Genomic DNA, 16,518 nt, shown 5'->3' on the forward strand with positions numbered 1-16,518 from the left:
TTCTTTTGTGCTAAAACGTGGGCTGGTATGGCGTGAGTGTTGCATTTTGCGATGGTCGCATAAGCATGTTTAATTAAGCCTCACTACGCTAACTGGGTAAATGGGGGTGCGTCTTATACACGGGTGCGTCTTATATGCCAATTTTTTCAATGACACCCTGCATATATGGCGGGTGCGTCTTATACAAGGGTGCGTCTTGTACACTGGAAAATACGGTACTTGCGTATTCGTTGACCGCATGAATATAGTACTGCGGCAGGGTCATCAATGCATTGGTGGTGATGGGTCTATACTTGCTGTTTGTAATTATGTCTTGCAGCCAGGCTATGTTTCAGGAATGTATGAAAGAACTCGGGCACTAATGACTTTGCTCTTTTGTTCCCTTTTCAGTACGGCATCATTGTTGGTGTTGTGATTTCCCTCGCCCTGCTGATGTATGAGCATGCCAGGCCACAGATCAAGGTTTCCAAGAAGCAGGTACTTTTTATCCTTGATTACTGTCTGTATGCAATCATTTTGCTGTCCACAGCAATGTCGTCACTGCAGCATTTGGGAAGTCCTTTTCTCTGAACTGCTTGCTTGGTCACAGCAACTGGCATTTCATCAAGTAATGTGTTTGGCTGCAGGAATTGTTTCTTTCATAACAGATAAATGTTGGCTGGCATCCGCATTGCCAAATGTGACCAAAAAAAGTGGATAGCATTTGCAGTGAGGTTCTTGGTGTTCATTGACATATAAAACAAATTTTTTTAGGTGTCTGGGCAGGTAAAATACCGTATAAACGCGTGTAAGGGCCGCACCCGTGTATAGGCCGCACCCCGTTTTCTCGAAGGAAATGTTTAAAAAAAATAAATCCTTGTAAGGGCCGCACCCAAACTTTCCATGACCCAGGCGGGAATAGCCTTCTAAATGCACGCGCCGTGGCCTCCGCGATCGGCTCCAGCTGCGAACAACGGCGTGCTCGATCGCGGAGCGCTTGATCGTAGAGGCCAAGCACGCGCACAAGAGCTTCCAAAAACCGTCCATGGATGGCGCGTGAGAGGCCACAGCCATCATCATCATCATCATCATCATCATCATCATCATCATCATCGTCAATTTTTTTTTCCTCGCGTCATCCCGCTATCTACATCGGCATCAGTATCACCAGCTCCAGCCTTTTATGGCGTGTTAGCGCGTTCTCTTTAGTTTTGGCTTTCGCGTGCTGCCGCCGAGTAATGTAGTTTTAGCACGATGGGCAAGCACGTTATCAGCTACACGGCTGGGAGTTAGCTCTCGAACGCGGCAAGCGTGCGGCGGACAGGGAATTCGACGTGGCCGAGAAGTGCGTCCGATGATCGTGCTATCAAAAGGGTGCATTGAGAAACACAAGCTGCAAAAAGCGCGCTTTCCGAGGCGAGCTGTGAGAGTTTCCCGAACTGTAAGAAGAGCTGCTCTGCTTTGTGATGGAAATGCGGAGCAACGGCTACGCATTGACAGCGGACATGCTGCGCGGCTTCTTTGGGATGAGCGCGCACCAGGGCACAGCACCAGCTCAGAGTCGAAATACTCCGCGAGTGATGATTGAACGTAGAATAAATGCCGCTCATTCCCTGATCGGTGTGTTCTTGCTTTAAATTTTTTTTTTTCGTACGTCGCGTGTATGGGCCGCACCCCAAAAATTAGCCCCCGAATTTCGAAAAGAAAGTGCGGCCCTTACACGCGTTTATACGGTACTTCAGTAATTATAACTCGATATGCACGCTTTCCAAGCTTGTAAGAGCTAATGATACTTGCAAATAAGTTGATTGCTTGGTTAAGTAAAAATAAGGGTACTTCTGCTTGGAACAAGTCAGCTACTTGGAAAACGGATGTTATGTGTATTGTGGCAAAACATGCCAGTTACTTTATGTGACTCTTGTAGCTGAGCACGGCTAGTTTTGCTGTCTGAAGGTCGATTTCTGGCCTTTATGGTCAATTTCATCACTGAGAATTTTGTTCTTGTCGCTGATGAAGAGTGAAAATTAGGAGGTGGGACCTGGCTCAGTCTATAGGGCCATTGGTGTTTGGCAGTTATGGAAAAAAGTGCAGTAACACGTTGTGCCATGATTACACGTGACGTTTTCTTAAAATGGTATTTGTTTCTTTCCAGACAATCTCTGGAATTCCGTATGTACTTGTGTCGCCCGACCGGACCGTGCTGTACCCGTCCTCTATGTACGCCACCAACAAGATCACCAAGGCACTTCCTGACACCAAGGACGGTTCCCCGCGATTTATCGTTTACGACGGCATCCATATTAACGTCGTAGACTACACGACTAGCATTGTAAGTTTGCTGTGGTTTCTTGTTGGATGCGAAGCTGGTTAATACCCGTGCCACACGGACAGACTTAATGCCATTAAGTGCTTACTGCCTTAAGTTTTAATGGCATTCGTGCGGTGCCACACGCATAAATTTAATGGCATTAGCCTTACTGCCATTCGCGACCTACTGAGTTCGCCACAACTCATTCGCCCGTGCAACGTGTACTCTCGTTCCCATTCCACACGCAGGAAAGCATGCAGCTTTGTTAGTAACAACTACCTAACCAGTAGGCAATGGTTAATTCTTAACTTTCAGTCAGATGACGCATCTATACCGCATTTTCGATGCGAAGAGCGTCATTTTAAACACCCTTATTGACAGGTACTCTAGACTCATGTGCTGACATGCGAGTTTATGCCTACTTTTTCGACTTTTAAAGCAGGAACAGCCGTACTTTCTAAAAAATCGTTTTTGCATTACATTTGAACAACATTTCCCGATATATTGTTGTCATTAGGAATGTTTATATTCAGTTGAAACTTCTGACTACCTTGCAAGCGTTATCATCATCGTCACTTCCGATAATGGCATTAAATGTGGACGTGTAGCACCAACTCCGGAAATAATGGCATTAACAAACTTAAGGCCTTAAGCATCTAGTGCCATTTCTTGTGCGCGTGTGGCACGGGTATAACCTTGTAAAAGGTGTGCTTAGTTTCCAGTTGACGATAGTTCAGTTCAAGTGAAGTGTTGAATGTTTGGCACAATGATATTGTTTTTCTTTCTGACTACATTTCTGTGGAGACAGTAAGCAATACTAATATAAAGACTCTTGATTTTAACATGTTCAGCTAATGATTACATAACAAGTGTTAGTGAAAACCACCCTTTTTTTTCTTTCTTTGTTCTGAATGCTTTTTCAGTGGGTGGATAATCTCCGATTGACATATTTAACCTCGGCGTAAAAGTAACAGCAGAATTTGTTCATCTGTGCAAACCGACTGTTCCCTTTTGTGAGCTGCCTGTATTGCTAAACCCCAGATTGTCAGAGATGAGTAACTGACTTGTAAAAATAATTCTTTTAATCCCACTAGTCTGTGAAATGATTGTATAGTGAACACAGGGAGATTTCCTTAATGCAGCAGATCACTGCTTGCTAGCCGTATAGTGGCCGGTTCATTGTTACGAAGCGCAGTTAAGATGTGGCTTTCTACCAAAACACTGTGACTGTGAAATATTTTATATTACCTAATGTGTTCTGATCTGTGGCCTTCTGTGTAGCTTCTTGGCTACATGGCTAAAGATAAAATGCATTCCTATCCTTGCAAGACGCTTAAAGGACGGTCCTACAATACATGCTTTCCTTCATTTACAGGCTTTCAAGAGTCTCAGCGACAACTTTTCAAAGCAGCAGGCAACGCTGATCTACATTAATCTCAAGGTTTGTCAATCTTATCATTCATCCTTCCCTTTCTAAGTAAATGGGTATTTTAAGTGAGGCTGTGTCATCAAGTAGTGACATAAAAGTTATGTGAAACATATTTTTGGGCTGATTACTTCCGCCTTCTGTGCCTTCGTTTACAACTGGGCTGTTGTTTAACGACTTGCCGACCTGCGTGCTAGTAAAAAGTGATTGAACACCTTCCGAGCTTTGTTTGGCTCTAAACTAAATGCTCGTTTCTAACAATTTTTGTGCACTTTTCAACAGGACATGAAATACTGATAGTCTAGTGATTCCTGTAGTAGTATTTGTCCAAATTGGTGCAGGAAATTGACTCTGTCTACGCACTTTTTAAGGCGAAAACGTTTAATGCCTCATCGTTGTCGACAGAAGGTTGTCAGCAGAGGTGTCATGTTTTTCTAGTCAGACCACAAAAAAAATCTTTGTACGAGGGGATTCGAACCACCATCCTTCCGTTCCGCAGCCGAGCATGCTAATGGCTACGCTACTTCCTGCCAACGAATACGTAGTTCTCCTTGTCTAGGACGCTGGAGGGCGTTTGCAGAAAGGCGTCGAATCAGACGGATGCCTCCCAAACGCCCTGCAGTGTATCCATCATTTAAGATTCACAAACAATTATGTACTCAATTAACATCTTAACCCTTTGAGGGTCGAATTATTTTGAAGAAAACTTTCCCAGGTGGTCAAATTACTTTATTGCGGATCTTGAATCTACAAAATGTATATAATCGAGAATAAATAGTAAAAAAAAATTAGGAACAGTACTTTGGTGACAGCATCACTCACAACTGGAAAATGTTCAATAGAATAGAATAGCAACGGTGATAAGCAAGCTAAGAGCAGCACCAATAAAGATAGAAATCAACTTTCGCCGCCTCTGCAAAACAGTGCCCACAAAGAGGTAACATGTTTCGCGCGACTCCGTTGCGATCTCGCGGCGGAATCGAAACCGCATAGGTGCGTTGCCACAGAGGGCGAGAATACCTCGCGAGCAACGGTGATAAGCAAGCTAAGAGCAGCGCCAATAAAGATAGAAATCAACTTCGGCAGCCCCTGCAAGATTGTGCTGACAAAAAGAAAACTCAAATTTCGCGCGACTCCGTTGCGATCATGCGGCGAAACCAAAACTACAAAAGGGGTGTTGCCACAGTCTGTGCCGCTGCGCTAAAGCTAGACATAAGTTCTGCTTATCTCCGTAAGAAGGCAGCACAAAATTCAAACACTTCTTGTAAGTCCTAAGAGGTGGCAGCACCCCCCAGTGAGCACGCATCGCTCTTTTGGCGCAAAATTTCAAACGGAAGATCGAAACCGTACCTGTACGGCAAAGACCTTGCGGAACAGAAAGCCGCCGCCGTACATATACGGCAAAAACCTTCAAAGGGTTAACCACACATCAGTGGCACAAGCAGCAACATCGCCCTAAAGGCTTTCGCCTCACCGTACTTTAGGTCAACAAAGTGCCCCCCCAATTTTTTTTCTCCTCTTGTGTGTTTCTGAACATGTCTTTCTTCTCCTTGCAGCCTTCCGTGGCTGACGCTTTGCAAGGAGCAGGGCCCACTGATTTTCACTGCTGCAAGTCTGATAAGGAGCTTGATTCTCTTATCTCTGGTGAGTTTTCTAGATTCTGACACAAGCTTTAACGGTGCACTGAAGAGGAATCTGAACTGGTCTTTTTGCCACGGGAACTCGATCTACACGTTCCGAGCATTCTTAGTAACTGCTACTTATTGCCCTGTGTGGCCGATTTCTCTAATTAAATCGAATTAACGTCTGGCTCCCGCCTTTATTTTTGAATTCTCCCTCGTACGGTGGGCGGAGTCGACCAACGCGTGGAGTGCCTTTCAGCCAGCTCCGTGGAGGCTTTGCTTTCGCTTTATGTTGTTTTTTTAGGTTTCTGTGAATAAATAGTTTCATTCGCAGATAATATAGCTGCAAAATAAGCCCGCAGAAATAAAAATACGCGAGGACTATTTGCTACTACGGACTACTACGTATTACTCCGCCTATGGCAGAGCGGCAAGCCGCCACGGGACTGGGTGAAAGGCACTCCGCGCGTTGGTCGACTCCGCCCACCGTATGAGAGGAATTAAAAAAAAAAAGGCGGGAGCCGGACATTAATTCGATTTAATTAGGGAAATCGGCCACACAGGGCAATAAGTCGCAGTTTCTAAGAATGCTAGGAACGTGTAGTAGATTGAGTTCCCGCGGCAAAAAGACGAGTTCAGATTCCTCTTCAGTGCACCTTTAAGGAGTGTGCTGGGTGGCGTCACAATCTGTCACAATCTGTGCTTGCTTTGTGCAAAGGACTCTTTGGCTTTTCTGAGCCTCCGTGTGCTGTGTGGCCCTGTGTTGCCGTGTGGCTTGTGTGCTACCTTCGCATTTGCATGCTCATCTATTCCAGTGGGCTTCCTCCCAAATAATTATGCAGTGAAGTGCGCAGTCAACCTGAGAGTGAAAGGGAGTCCAGTTTGTGCATTGATGTTTATACAGGGTGTTGCACTTAAGACCTTACGCAACTTTTTTTGAACAGGCTTTTAGAGTTATAAGAGCGCTTTCTTCGGCATAACATTGTCAGCGGTGTATTGCATCGAAATACAGCTAAGGCATGCTGACGAGGAGGCTATTTAACTAATATTGAATGGTTGACTTTTTAACTATTACTATTAGGCTCTTTAACCATTGAGTGGTGTGTAGCCCGCCGTAAGTAGTATCGATATTAGTTTTAAGAATTTTGAAAGCAGGTTAACCTCAGTGCTGTGGCCCGACAAGTTTTGGCTACATCGTGCCAAAATACATGTGCTTTCGAAAAGCTTGTGGGCAAAGCAACCTCTCCAGTGCACATAACTCGTAGAAATAGCCAAAATTTGTTGGGCCACAGCACCAACGGCAACCGTGTTTTTGAAATTCTAAAAACTGATATGGATATTGCTTACGGTGAACCTTAATAATTCAGGCCTATCAATAGCTAAGCAGCCTAACAGTAGTAGGTAAAAAGTTAACTATTCGCTATTAGTTAACCAGCCTACTATCTAGCACGTCTTAGCTGTGTTCTGATGTACTGCACTGCTGACAATGCTGTGCCGAAAAGAGAGGTCTTCTAACTCAAAAAGCTCATTTTTCAAAATTGTGTAAAGTCTCAGTTGAAGCACCCTGTATATTTGAGTAGAATTGCATTGACTTAAAAATTTTGCATGCATTTTCTAAGCAGGCTGTGAATCGCACAGACTCAAAGCAGGGTTTTAAAAGCAAACGTTTTTTGCACAGGGGCCAAATAGTGCTGAAGTTGTTTGGAAGCAGTTGAAGATTTCGTTAGCAAGAAACTCATTGTTCAGGCAGACTGCATGCGCTTATTTTTAGGAAAGAGAACGATTAGGCCATCTTGACCTTTGTATGTGTGACTTGCAAATTGTAGTATAATTGCATTATTATCAAGAGGGAAGCAGTGAACAGATAAAGTGGTTCTTGCTAACTAGAAAATAGGATGCTTATGAATAATGAATGTGAGATTTCTGAGATTTGTGAGAATTGTGAGAACGCGAACATTAGTGCAGGTACTTTGTTATGGAATGCACCGTAACTTGATTTTTCTCAGCCGTGCCTTTTGAGCATCCAGATTAGGCTCGATAGCATTTGGTGGCAGCTTCTACAGTCTTGTCTATTAGCTTTGTTGGTTGTAAAGCAAAGGTGCTCATCTAGTGCATTGAGTTGCTCCACATACTCTCATGAAGCATTGCTGCCGGCCTGCAAATTGAACTGGTGCTTGTATTTATTTCTTTAGTAAATGTTTAGGGCCAGTGGCAATGTGGAGGAAAGTAGTTGCAGTGCATTGCGAAAGAAAAAATATGGAAGCAATAAATGGTAGCACGAAAACTAGCAAAACAAAAGCTCTACTGAGTGTTTGCTATGACACTTGTGAAATGATTGTGAGCATTTACCTCTACTGCAGAGCAAAAAACAAAGGCTGATACTTGAGACAACTACTGTATAATGCGGAATATAGGTCGACCCCCTTACCTTGAAGCAAAAAAGTCAACATAAGAATTATGAGGCACAAAACTTCGTTTTATTCACTGGTGCCACCAGACTCGTAGCCTCCTCATTCGTCCGAGCTGTCTGAGCTCTCGTCTGAAGACGACTGCTTCATGCTGGCTGCGTCCCACAGCATGTCGTCCTCGGTACCGTCCAACAAGTTGCTAATGCAACATTTCTTGAATGCCCGCACCACCATATCGCCGGGCAGTGAGCGCCAAGCCTGAGCCAGCCAGGTGGCCACAGTGGCGAGAGGTGGCCTGCGAGCCGGCCGGTGGGAGGTTGTCGCCCGCCATCCACTGATTGTAGAGTTCACGCACGTGGTCTTTGAAGGGCTTATTCAGCACAACGTCCAGTGGCTGAAGTGTTGAAGTCATGCCCCCCCAGAATGACAACGAGCTCCGTCCTCGCGTCGCGTCTTCTCCGAGATGCCAAAGTATCGCTGGGCGGACATGTTCCCATACTCTTTGGCAAATAACTTTTTTTTTAAACGCCGTGGTGAACTGACGTCGAGTACCGGTACTCATTTTGCAGGCTGTCGCGAAATTAATACGTTGCAATGCCAAGAACGATTACTGCCGTCAACGTTTAGCGGCGTCGGTTGACAAAGAGGAAGGAAAGAATCGTCAGCATGGAAGCGATAATGATGTGGATGCCAAAATGTCCGCAGCTCACACATGTTGCCAGACGACTATTCAGTTTGTGCCAAAGGCCGGTATATAAGTCGAGGGGTGACCTTTTGGTAATATTTTTCGGAAAAAACCTTGACCTATATTCCGCACTATACGGTAGCAGGATGTACTGTGAGATTGTTTGGGCTGGTGTTTCGCTTCGCTGCTTGCTCTCAGTTGCTGCTTTGCTGAAGGCATTGTTTCCTGTGCTCACTTCTAAGCAACCTGCCGGCTTGGGCGTGTGCGTGTGCTTTCAGTGGCTTGCTTTGGCTCTGACGCCAATCCGGCTCTCTTGCGGGGGAACTGCCCTGGAGGCGAGGACGCCTCTAGCTGTGACGATGATGATGATTGCAGCGACAATAGGAGCGAAACAGTTGCTTCCGTGGCTGCCTGCCTCCCTGCGAGGGCTTGAAGCTCGCAGTGGGAGGCAGGGCAGCCGGTTGCCATGGCCACACGAAGGGTGCAGAGTTTGGAACACTGCGAGCTTGTAAGGACGCTTTGCTTATCAGAAGCACGCCTGAGTGTACTTCGTCTCACAAGATGTTTGCAGCACTACGGAAGGTAGAGCTCTCTCGTCCAATCAGGGCTGCAGAAACGCAGAAAGTAGTCCCTCGAATATTTGAGGAGTGTATGACTATTAATGAAAAAAATAAGCATTGCAACTAAAAACATGGTTTGGACAGGTATATTTAAATGGTAGGCAGCCGCGGTGGCTCAGTGGCTATGGTGCTCGGCTACTGACCCTAAAAAGACGTGGGTTCGATCCCGGCCGCGGCGGCTGGAATTTCTTTGGAGAAGAAATTCTAGAGGCCCGTGTACTGTGCGATGTCAGTGCACGTTAAAGAACCCCAGGTGGTCGAAATTTCCGGATCCCTCCACTACGGCGTCTCTCATAGCCTTGGTCGCTTTGGGACGTTAAACCCCACAAACCAAACCTAAACCATATTTAAATGGTAGGGAGTGTTTCAATCATTGGTGAAATTACCAGACAAAGCCCGTACGGACACAGCTCTGCGGAGGCCTGCTGCGAGGTAGTGGTGCGTCGCCACTTTCCAACATGGCGTCGGTCGAGTCTGTTGTGTCTCCTGTGTGCTCTACACCGACAGTGCGCTGTTTCCCCAAGCAGGCGAAACAGGTGGCTTCGCGACAACAGAGGAACTGATCAGAACAGGTTGCGACAAAAAAAAAAAAGTGGGGCTAGTCCCTTTGGAACGGGCGTCCGCCTGTCCAAAAACAAACCAAAAAAAGAATAAAAAGACATCACGCGCCACCTGCTAGAGGTAGAAAGAAGCCACCTGGACATCAGGTGGATCGAGCCACAGGCGCGTAGGAACACACTAATGTAGTGCGCGCCATCCTGATTGGACGAGAGAGCTGTACCTTTCGTAGTGCTGCAAACATCTTGTGAGACGGAGTGTAGAAGATACAGGTGCATCGAGGTAGAAGGGGCATGCTTGGTGCATGTGGCTTGGGATGCTTTTGCTGGTTGCGGGTGCATGCTTGATCAACCTGACTGAGTGAAGAAAAGCAGCTGTGATTGTTCTTCTGTTTCTGATGTTTTTCTTTTTTGCTTGTATCTCGGGTACCAAAGGAAGCTTCAGCACTTATTTATTTTGTTGACGCTCATTTTATTCACTTTAAGGGCGGACACTGCTCTTCGAGACCAAAAAATTACCAAAATATCTGTTTACAAAAGGTGACATTAGTGGAATCTCCAGCTATTATTTTCCATCTGTACCTACATTTTCCTTAAAAAAATCAGCACTTTGACCATAATATTAAATTTAGATCATCGTGTGGGCTGAATTTGTGCAGGAGCAGACAATTTAATGGCATGAAAATTTTGGACATCTGGCTGTCTTAGTATGTCGATATCTCAACATCTAGGACAGATAGAGATGTCATATTGTTTGCTAACGGAAGCTGAAGGCACAGTGTGTGCAGTAATCGAAGCAGATTTGCTCAATCTTATTTCAAAAATTTACAGTTTCACAAAGTGTATCGATGCATTACATTCACACCTTGAACATTGATATTCCAAGTGCTCTAAAATTACTAACGAGGGTAAAATGGAAAAACAGTTTTGATTATTGCACTCTTTACTCGCCATACTATGTAGCCATGGATTAAAAATGATTTTTTAGTGAGCAGTTTTTTTTTGCACCGAGGTACAAATAAGAAAGGTAATTTCATAGTTGAAATCAGTATAAAAAACTGAGCAAGGTAGTACAGTTTCATTAGGATTGGACTAAAAATAAAGAAAATAGATCTAAGACCAGTGTCCCCCCTTAAAGACCTTCGCCTGTCAGGAGTGGTACCTTTTATTACTTCATTCTAAACATAGTAAAACTAACAAAAGGCAATACCTGAGCAAGAATGTGCCACCAAGTCAGAGAAGAAAATTGTTGCAGTTCGAAAAGTGCTATGAAACTGTGCCACTGAGGTGGATGTCCATGGTACAGGAACTTTTAGAGAGAGTATACGCATAGAATGAATGGACATGCGGCAGAAATCTGTGCACCGTTCGCTTTCAGTTTGTTTACGCTCGCAGCGATTTTGCCAGAGACTGCTGCTTCTTATTCTCTGCTAGAAAAAAAAAAACAGGTTTGTCATCAAGGAGTAGACGCCTTGTCTGCTCAGTAATCGTTCAGAGGAGTATTGAGCGTTGCGATTTGTTTGCGTGGAAATGTATGACTTGTACTAACATAAGCAGAGAAAATTCTATTTACTCTTTTGAACCTGTGAAAAGAAAGTTGCCCTTTATAAAAATTTTAAGATGCATTGTTAATGGAGGTGCACCTAATAGACTTTGCCTGCTGAGCATGACTATTCTAAACTAATTAAGGGGGACATGGGTCTTAGAGCATTTTTCTTTATTTACTGACGAAATGCAATGAAACTGCTCAGACTTATTCTGTTTCTTCTGCTGATTTCAAATATGCAATTTGTTTACTTCTAGGCCAATTAGTTCCTGAGATATTAATATATATCACGCCATTGTCTGCTCAAACAATAGAAAAAAAATCGGCCACCAGAAATTTAATTTTAATATGTGGGTAGATACTACAATGTGTGAAGAATGCAACGCTGGAAGCAGTTTTCAGTTCTTTGTCCGTGTGGACAAATGGGCTTAATAGTTAGTTTTCAAGTGAGTTTACCAGACATACAGTGCCAGAAAACAAATGACACACATGAAACTAACTATTAAGCCATTTGACCACATGGACAAAAAACTGAAAACTGCTTCTAGCATTGCATTCCTCACACATTGTAGTATCTACCTACATATTAAAATTAAATTTCTGGTGGCCCATTTCTTTTCTATTGTTTCAGCAGACAATGGCATGATATATATTAATATCTCAGTAACTAATTGGCCTAGAAATAAACAAATTGCATATTTGAAATCAGCAGAAAAAACTGAATAAGTCTGTGCAGTTTCATATTGCATTTGGTCTGTAAATAAAAAAAGTGATCTAAGACCCATGTCCCCCCTTAAACTAAGCTAATAAAGTAAGTGTACAAGTTTGGAAGGGAAATGAACATCTAAAGAGGCATGCTATGTTTGCTGTCTCTAGTTAGTCATGAATACCCTTACTGTGCTGTCTTGGTGTGAGGCGAAAATTGAAGCTTCACCACTTCTCTGGCCACTATGCGATTATTGAGAATGTAGAAGCCATTATCAGCTGTAGCATCAGCGTAAACTTGAATGAAGCAATTATGTACGGGAAATTTGAAGTTTTAGGAAAGTCTCATGTGAGCTGCCTTATATTATTTGCATTTTGAAAAGGTGCACTGAAATTTTATCTTCACTGGCTGTTCTTTCATTACACTTGCAGTTAGCTTATCAGCACTAAATTTCAAGTTCTAGTTAGTACGATTACACTGGTGTAGTTTTGTGGCATGAACATAGTGTAGCATGTGGTTGTAGTGTTGAAAGGGAGTGCATGTGAGCTAATTTTACTTTGATGATGATTTTACTTGTACTGCTTTCTCTATTGACTTCCAAAGTCAAGAGTGCATAGTTCTTGGGCATTTTTTCAGCCATTCCTTTGTAGTTCTCAAACCGTAACCTTTGTGAGCGAGGCTAGGAATGTCCGGTGAATGAAAGGTTGTTCTCTTACCCTTCACATGCAGCTTTTTGGATAAATAGGTATTCAGATGCATTATGTCATAATTTGAGCAGAGAATTAATCTTACAGGAAGAGCTTAATCTAGATTATTCTCTTGATATCAAACGAACAGCAGAAAAAGACTTGTACATGTAAAACATGTAATTGAATTTACCAGGGGTATTTAACTGCAGTTATTAACTTTAAAGGGCAGTAAGAAATTAAGGCGAAACATCTTAGTCCTTTAGGACAAGTCTGTAATGCTTGCACAACAGTGTGTTTTAGATTCTTTCCACGCCATTAAATTTCATGAGAGTGCCAGTGAATAAGGTTGCCATATAACCATACGAATATGGTCGTTAAGATGACAGTACCGTATCTTAGCTTGATTTTCACCCTGTACTTGCTCGGAAAAGCTCTATTGCCCCAGGTTTAGTACTGCACATTATTTACACAAAAAACTGTGCTTTTTTTTTGTTTTGGCATCCTAGACTGCGTGTCACAGTGGAAAGGAGTGTCTGCAACGTTTGGCAACGGTTCGTCAACTGAGCATTCTCCTCAGGGTGCCTGGGGTGACCCGGCCACTAACTCCGTGCCTCCGAATGCCACCGATTCCTAAGACACTGCCGGAATTTCGTAGCTGAACATTCCGCAATACCTCAAGCAGCGTTTTTTTTTTGTTTTCTATCTTGAGGACCAGTTTTTTTAAAAGTAGGGACACATTCTGGGATAGGAAAACTGGACATCTATTCTGCGGCCAGAACTCTGGCCCGGTGTTCACGTGTGGGTCTTCACCTGTGCCTTCTCTGTCGCCAAGAGCGAACGCTGAGCGTTCCGTTCAGCCCCGTTCATTTCAGTGTATTTTGAGGAGACGTGAAAAAGCTTGCCGCCTAAAAGCAAAACAAGCAGTTCTTTATGGGGGGAGGTTCCAAAACCCCTGAAAGCGTGTACATTTTAGCACTCAGATTTGCAAAGGGACTGCTAAAAGCTGCCACAGCTATAATGGGCCACATGGCTGGTTAGCGACATGCTGGCTTTTAATAATATTTGGGTAGGTTTTCACGTCTGTATGTGTAGCTGTTTGACATTAGGAGACTTTGTTATCTACAGATGAGTTCTGTTCGTGGTGGACACTAGTTTCCATTGGCAATATCGTTCTGTAACTTTTGCTGGTAGTACCTGTAGGCAGTACATAATGGTCGTATTCAGAGCCTTTTCAAGTAGCACATTAGCGTTTTTGAGAAAATGCCCTCTTCTTCTTTCTTTTTTTGTTGCCTCGTTTTCTCAAGTGAATTGGACGTTTTGCCGTGGGCTGCCCCGGACGTTATGTCTTTCTCTCTCTGTTGTACGTAGTGTGCAGCTGTTGATGAAGCACTCTGCCCTGGACGTTATGTCTTTCTCTCTCTGCTGTACGTAGTGTGCAGCTGTTGATGAAGCACTCTGCCCCGGACGTTATGTCTTTCTCTCTCTGTTGTACGTAGTGTGCAGCTGTTGAAGCACCAGCACTATTGTTGGTGGTCTAGCTCTTGGACTATTCGTTGAGGCTACACACTGGCCGCACTTTATATGTTTTACGTGGCTGAATTGTTGTCCTGTTTTAAGGACAAACGCGCGAGCATACTTGAACGTGCACAGACCTTCTGTGCCGAAGCTCAAGGGGGACCACCTAGTCATCAAACGCTGTTACTTTCTTGTACAGGGCGTTTTTTTTTTTTTCTTAAAGCCTTGAGCTGTGATCATATTGTTTGATTGCATTGTAAATATGTACATAGTACCTTTGCTAAGCCTAAAATGGCATGATGCTGTAGAGGATGTTTATGGAACTGTCGACTCGGTTGGGCATCTGTTTTTATCACGATTGGCATACATCATGACTCAATTTTGCGTTGCCAGCGGGAGCCGCGGTGTATTTTATAACACCGGAAATTTTGGCAAAGGAACAAAATTCACTCAGTGACTTGTTCAAGAATTGGATATTTTTTTATTAAATTCAGAAATTTACGGAAATGTCATTCGCGAAACAGTTTGTCATACAATCATTGCGGTGATAACATTCTATTTCTTTTTTTGCTCCAAAAGGAGGATTTTCTTCTAAATGTGCTGCTAGTACAAGTGCGAAGTTTTTTTCTTACTGAGAAATTGATACGCTCAATAGCACTACACTTGGAGAGCTGTGAATGCGGTGCATTGTTAATCGATGTTTTGCAATTTTTGTTGGTTTTGCCTTTTTACGATTGCCAGGCTTGCTCAGGTAGCAGTTTTATGTAGCTAATGTACATTCTTAAGTGTATGGTTATATCTAGTGGTGTATGACACTTGCAAAAGTGCTCATCATGCCTTTGTAACTCTAAATTTAACTTTCATTCTGTATATTTTTACGGTAGTTCTGGAATGTTAGTGTGTTGAGTTTATTTGAGCTTATAATCATTTGCTGCAAAGCAAAAGGAAAAAAGCTGTTCCCTGTTAATGCAGTGCCAGTATTTTGTCTAGTAGTAGGCACCATTTTATTATTTTTCAATAACCTGTTCTCAAGTTGCATGGCTGAAATTGTTATATTTGTTATGCCTGTCTTAAAGGACCGGTTTTAATGGTTTTATGTTACACCTTGTCAGTTTTCTATACTGTTTGTACCATTGCAGTGTTAGTACTTAGTACTGGTGCAAGTTGTTTTGTACAATCAATCAATGTTGGAAAAATGCACTGAAATTTCCTCTTCCTGTGCCTTCGTTGACAGCTGCGCTGTTCTTTAACTTCTTGCTGACCTGTGTGTTAGTAAAAGCGATTGAACACAGCTTAGCCTTTCATGCTGTGCGTGGAGGTTAACTGACAACAGTCTACTTATTATCAAAAATGGGTGCGCAAAGTATTTTTAACTGTGGGCTCGTCACTGGCTCATGTGGTCTTGTCATTCATGTTCTCTCTACTCGAAATTTCCTGTTGAACAGGCAATCTGTATGGTTCTGTGTGTTGTAGCACATATTTGTTCTTCATGTAGGCATGGCACATTTTGCATGTCCGTTAACAAATTTATCAGAAGGGAAGCAATAAGAGAGTGTGAAACTAGGGCGATAGTCTGTGAGGCTGTGATGAAACAGCCTCAATGTAGTGATTTTGCAATGTAAGAGGGTGCTTTCTAGCTGCTTCAATGTCTATGGTGGCCCGCCTCGCTTTTTTTCTTTCCGCAGGGTTCTCACTGGCAAGCATAACAGTATGCTTCTCTGCCAAGAAGCTCACATAACTATTCTCACAGACTACTGCTGACGTGAAGTGTATTGGGCCAGTGCAGTGCGTTTCACTGCTCATTTCTGGTACGACAATCGGTCTGGTGTGCTCTATTGAGTATGCCTGCTAGTCTCTGGCTGTTCTTGAAGCAATAAAAGCTATATTTATGCAGAAGTGAGCCGTATGAGTGCTTTACCTGCATGCAGTGACATGAGTGTTTAATGAGGACAGTTGTGGCAAAGCTTGCCTCTGAAACTTTTTCTCTCAACTTGAAGGCAATGTAAGTTGACGGCAGAGGAAAATGAGTGGTTCCAATGAAAAGCAAAGAGCTAAACTGACATTCGTGACACTCTGTCGTATAGAGTTTCGTGGCTAGTGCAAGTCTTCTTCCTTAGGCCATGTCTCCACAGCTTTGTTTGCATGGGTTGTGGGGTTTAAAATAGGGGGGATAAACACATTCTCCCCGATTAAGTGCGGCTGACACAGTTAAAAACCGCGCGGACCCCACCCCATGGTCGCGTACGCTACCGAGCGCATGCCGACCACGGCGGGCCTTGCTCTGCGGGAACAAGGGAACGACACACTGGCTGACACAAACAAGGCATTTATTGCTATAACAACAATAACGCCAGCTAGCAACAAAATACACTGAGGAATTGAGGATGTCCGACTCACCAGCACGGCTACGAGCGAACGTTCGCCCACGCTAGGGCAAAGGGAAGCTCCGAGACCGGA

The 16,518-nt window shown here is 43.6% G+C and overlaps 1 protein-coding gene across 9 annotated transcripts in view; it reads left to right on the forward strand.

The window, feature by feature from the left end:
- Nucleotides 1-15,957, forward strand: part of LOC149348798 (sodium-independent sulfate anion transporter-like) — a 146,570-nt gene extending 130,613 nt beyond the window's left edge. For 8 of the 9 annotated variants that reach the window (XM_089588339.1, XM_089588338.1, XM_089588336.1 and 5 more), the window contains exons 15-20: nucleotides 391-477; nucleotides 2,132-2,308; nucleotides 3,663-3,728; nucleotides 5,270-5,357; nucleotides 8,707-8,936; nucleotides 13,053-13,189. In XM_089588339.1, coding sequence (XP_089444465.1) covers nucleotides 391-477; nucleotides 2,132-2,308; nucleotides 3,663-3,728; nucleotides 5,270-5,357; nucleotides 8,707-8,861 — 573 coding nt within the window. In that variant the 3' untranslated portion in view covers nucleotides 8,862-8,936; nucleotides 13,053-13,189. Of the gene's footprint in view, nucleotides 1-390; nucleotides 478-2,131; nucleotides 2,309-3,662; nucleotides 3,729-5,269; nucleotides 5,358-8,706; nucleotides 8,937-13,052 lie in introns of all 9 variants that reach the window. The other variant, XM_089588337.1, reaches the window with a different exon arrangement.
- The last annotated feature ends 561 nt before the right edge of the window (nucleotides 15,958-16,518 follow it).

This window comes from Amblyomma mixtum, chromosome 4 (genome assembly GCF_055824585.1).
Source record: "Amblyomma mixtum isolate Tamu chromosome 4, ASM5582458v1, whole genome shotgun sequence".
NCBI classification, from domain to species: Eukaryota; Metazoa; Arthropoda; class Arachnida; order Ixodida; family Ixodidae; genus Amblyomma; species Amblyomma mixtum.